The sequence below is a fragment of the Pagrus major genome, chromosome 9 (genome assembly GCF_040436345.1).
Source record: "Pagrus major chromosome 9, Pma_NU_1.0".
Lineage (NCBI taxonomy): Eukaryota > Metazoa > Chordata > Actinopteri > Spariformes > Sparidae > Pagrus > Pagrus major.
In genome coordinates this window covers 5,259,302-5,264,124 of record NC_133223.1, presented here as the reverse complement: position 1 = coordinate 5,264,124, position 4,823 = coordinate 5,259,302, and the positions used below count along the sequence as shown (strand labels likewise).

The 4,823-nt window shown below is 39.0% G+C and overlaps 1 protein-coding gene across 1 annotated transcript; it reads right to left on the bottom strand.

Annotated features, from left to right (window-relative positions):
* Positions 1-413: 413 nt before the first annotated feature.
* On the bottom strand, positions 414-2,813 carry LOC141002449 (gamma-crystallin B-like). The gene is made up of 3 exons (XM_073473785.1): positions 2,796-2,813; positions 2,272-2,514; positions 414-686 (listed from the first exon to the last, which is right to left on the bottom strand). The coding sequence occupies exons 1-3, from the start codon at positions 2,811-2,813 to the stop codon at positions 414-416; spliced, it is 534 nt and encodes a 177-aa protein (XP_073329886.1).
* Between the last annotated feature and the right edge of the window lie 2,010 nt (positions 2,814-4,823).

Here is a 4,823-nt window from a genome sequence, read left to right as displayed (position 1 = left end):
GATCATATTTTACATGTTTCCTTTGAGGAACCTTTAAAAGCCTTTTGTCACACGAGTTTTTAGAAACAAAAGTAATTCCAAACTGAAGTGGAATTATTTTTATGACTGTTCTTTATCATGTAGGCCATTGACCATTACTCTGGAACAAAGGCACAGATATTCAAAAGTACATAGCTACATAACTGTGTCTGATTTTTGCTGCTTACTTTGTGGTTTTACAAAAGTCAAGAAGGCTCCAGTGTTGGATATGTGAAAGTTATTGAACTGGGAGAGCTTCAGACTTTATGTTGAATAAAAAACAGAATTTCTTTGAATATACAAAACAAAACATGGATGAGCACACTGAGCACAATCCTTTTTTATTAAATTTCCAAACAACAGTTATGTCAAACATGAACTAAAAGACAGACAATCTAATAGCTGGGGACGTGACGGAAAGAGCCCACACTGGGGTTGGCGGCTGCCCACTCTGTGAAGCGGCGGTACTCTCCTTTCTCCAGCAGGTACTGGCGCCCGCGGTAGTTGGGGAGCTCGTAGAAGACCCAGGCACCATCTGGCACCTGGACAGAGTGAACCTCTCGGAGGTTCCAGCGGTCAGGCAGGTTGCTCAGATCTTCAGTGCACTCCAACATCTGACCGCCAAAGTCAGGACGCTCGAACACACGAACCCTGGACACACTAGAAGGCTGAAAGACAAGGAGCAGGAGGTCTGTTAATCTCTGCACAAGGAGTGGCCCAGCAGCTAAGAGAACAAAAATCTGAGAAAATATACAATATGCTTTGTATATGTTTGGTAAATTGTTGATTTTTTTTTTGCAACTGAAAACAAGATAAGGTTCTGAATTTCTCCTTTTTTCAATCTATTTTGATTAAACATTACATTTTGAAAAGATGCGATGAGCTGGCGACTTGTCCAGGGATATACCCTGGCCTCCGCCCATATGAAAAAAACTGGGATTGGCTCCAGTAACCCCCGCAACCCCCTGAAAGGGGGGGATAAAGCGGCAACATCCCCGCGACCCTCACGGATAAAGCGGTTAAGAAAATGAGATGAGATTTTGAAAAGAACCACCTCCCTCATGTTGCATGTGGCGGGTGGTGGGGTAGATAGTTGGACTCACAGTACAAAGAAAAGGGTTTTATACCATGTTCACATCATGGCGGACACAAGCACTCACATGACCTGACAGGACAGTTGCGTGAATGCAGAGTTGCTCATGTGAGAGAAAAAAAATAGTGTACATCAACAACATAACACTATATCTATTAAGTTTGGGTTTAATTACTTTGAACTAGGCACTTTGGCTGGCATCCATGTTGAAGCTGAATATATCACAGTTTTCAAAGATTGACCTGAATTCTGTTTACTGGGGTTTACATCCTGAGTCCTGTGTGGTTAAGTCTAGCCAGCAGAAACACTTTGGTTAAGATTAAGGGAAGTAAACGGTTTCATTTAAATGTTAATAAAGAAATTGTGTATATATGTGTTGTAAAAAATACCTAAAAATCATTCTTTGAGTAAAGTTTAAAATATTGTGTTAAAATATTTCTTTGGTAAAAGTGAAAGTCATCCATACAAAATAGTTCTTGAGTATAACTCCTAAAGTACTACCTTGAAGCAGCATGCAATCTGCAAAGTAAGTACTGCCTGAAGTTACTGAATAAATGTAGTTGAGTAAAAAGTACAATATTTGCCTTCAAAATGCAGTGAAGCAGAATTATAAAGCAGCAGAAAATGGAAATGATCAAGTACAAGTACCTCAATACTGTACTTAGTTACAGTATTTGAGTAAATGTACTTAGTTACATTCCATCACTTTATTTCCCTAACCTGAAGCAAGTGTTGGATGCCTAAACATAAACACTCTAAAAATGTTTTTGTTGATAGGTGAATATTGTTGGAAAACACATACTACATACACAATCAATGTTTTGTCACTTGTTAAATTCTTGAATTAACACAGTTTCCTTATTATATTGAGAAAAACGTAATCGGGTACACGCTATGTTTCCCCAAAAATGTATTTGCGGTTGCAAATTCGTAGCACATTATGTGAATTTCCAGGAGACAGGCTTGAAATATCAACACACTGGTTAAACACACTGGTGAAGTTGGAAAGACCAAACCTTTGTGAATCTGAAAATGGTCAGGGACTGACAAAATGGATGCCAGAGTTATTTATAGTGAGATTCATCAACATATTGGTTCATTCCAGTAAATCCTACATGCTATCACTTAAAGCTTCTCATATGTTTTCTGAAGGGACTCACGTTTCGTATGACCCTGCAGGACCTGATGCTGTCATTGTAGCCCATCCAGTGCTGGTAATCAGGATACTCCCCCTGGGTCAATATGTACTGGTAGCCCATGTAGTTGGGCCTCTCATACAGCACCCAGGTCCCGCTCTCCACACGAACAGAGTTGCAGTGGCTGAAGTGGGTGTTGAGCTCGGGACAGTCACTGTGACACTCATAATAGCGACCTTGGAAGTTTTTGTCTTCATAGAACACGATCTGGAAGAGGACAGTGGGTGTTCAGTGGATATTCTAAACTAATATAGTGTATTGTTTTTATCTACCCCAGCTCTGAGCACAGACAAGAAAAGTATGACATCCAACATCCATCTCATTGCTCGGTAAATAACAGTGATCTAACATGCAAATGTGCATCAAACAGCAACACAGTTCACATTAACATGTCTTTCCACTACAAGCGTCGCTGGAGACATACCTCTCCTAACAAACCAAATAATGCAGACATGTTGGTCACGAGCATTATCTGCTCGTGTGCCTACCTTTCCCACATGGTCCATGTTTGGGCCTCACACTAACTAACTTGATAACTGTTTGTTAATCCCACCTTTCACATAGACAATATTGCCCACACACCTGCTCCAGATTTATATATACAGTGTATGTGGGCACAGTGAAATGCACTGCCAGGACCATCATTGTCATTTTAATTGCCTCAGCATTTATATCTGCACAATGGCTGATGCTGCAATTGTTTTAAAAATGCTTGGCTTTATACAGTGTTTACTCACTATTGCAACGGCTGACCTTTGGATCTGTCAAAGCCTGATTCCAGAAGCAATTTATTGATCCGATTAAACTGTCTCCTCTGCAGCTGGTACTGAGGCTGATGTGGTGAAGTTGGCTTGTGGCCACATAGTGCTGAGGTACAGTCTGTGATGCAGGCTACAGGTGTATTCAGACTGACATGCTCCACCCGCTGGCCACATCCACACCAGAGCACACAGTCAGCTGACTGCTGTCAGACGAGCTGTGAAAGACCTGGTGGATGAAGGCTCATTCTATTCTATATTTATATCAATGGCTGAACGTGTTTACAGCCACCGAACTGCATGACTCATTACTGCAATGACTGGAAGCTGTCCTAGCTGACTGAAGTTAAAGTAGAGATGAAATTGGAATGTGTTATTTTTGGTACTATGATTTTTGGGTCAGAGGATTAATCAATTAATTGAGAGAATAACTGTCAGATTTGTGAACAATAAAGATAATCCTAAATTGCAGCCCTATGCACAAGTCTCAGCAGTGCTCTGGCTTTGGCAGAAATCTTTTTCTCTTCGAGGAACAAAGCTGATACTTACTGGTGGGCCAAAGGCCAAAAGCAAACACCTTTTGTATTGTCAAGATGCAAAATGGTACTCGGATATTAAGTTCCCTTAACTGACTGATTTCCTGCCCACTGTGCTCATATTGTGAAAAATAATCATAAATCCTTATACAGTATATCTAGAGAGCATTTTACCACACAAGAACAGCATCCACACCATCTTTTATATCATACTTTATTGCACTTTTATGTCATAAATTAATTATCATTTACTAGAAAACATCTGGCAGGCCAAACCAAACTTTATGGTAGGCCAATTTTGGCTCCACTTTGGGCAGCCGTGTTTTAACTGTAATACTATAACAAATCTTCATTTAGCCTGTTATGAGCAATTTTTCCCTTCACAGGAGAACATGAATGAATGAAGAAAAGCAAAGCAGTGTTGTCAAGTGCTTTATTGTTTGTGTTGAGACAGAAATCTGCCAGTTGCCCACAAATTGTGTACAGGCATTTTCAGTTAGTTACTTAGTTACTTAGTTAGTTAGTTTGTTTGTTTGTTTGTTTGTTTGTTTATTTGTTTGTTTGTCTGTCAGTTTTGGGATGAGTTATTTGTTGCACAAAGACCAAATTATTTGTACAAGCACTCTTTGACTGTCACTGTGATAAGAACTGTGACCATACAAGAGCCTCTAATGATCAGGCAACTGCGCTGACCTGCAATTATTACAACATTTATATATGTGAGGGTAGACTAAATATTTGAAACGTTCCTCAAGATATGCATTCAGTTCAACAGTGTTACAAACTACATCCTCAAAAATGGCCATGAAGCTGACTTAACACTACTCTGAAAGAGTTTCAACAAATGTTGAACATCATGACTTGGATATAAGGATTAATTGCTATTTTGTTGTACTTGTCCTACTAATATTTTTAGCTCAGTTGTGCCCAATGAACTGCAAACTAATTGTATATTTTCTTACTAGTACTTGAAAACCAGTTGTCATGATATGTTCAGGTAAGTGTTAACAGTGCATACAGTAAGTATGATATACTGTACTCTACCTGTATTGTCAAAATAAATAATTAGTTGCATTATTTTATCATTCATTTCTCTTCACATTATATTCTATAATAAGAAAATGGTTGAATTAAACTTCACACAGGCACAAATAAACATTAGCGTTAAAGGAATTTATTGACTGTATTATATTACAGTACAAGAAAATCAACTGGTTGACTT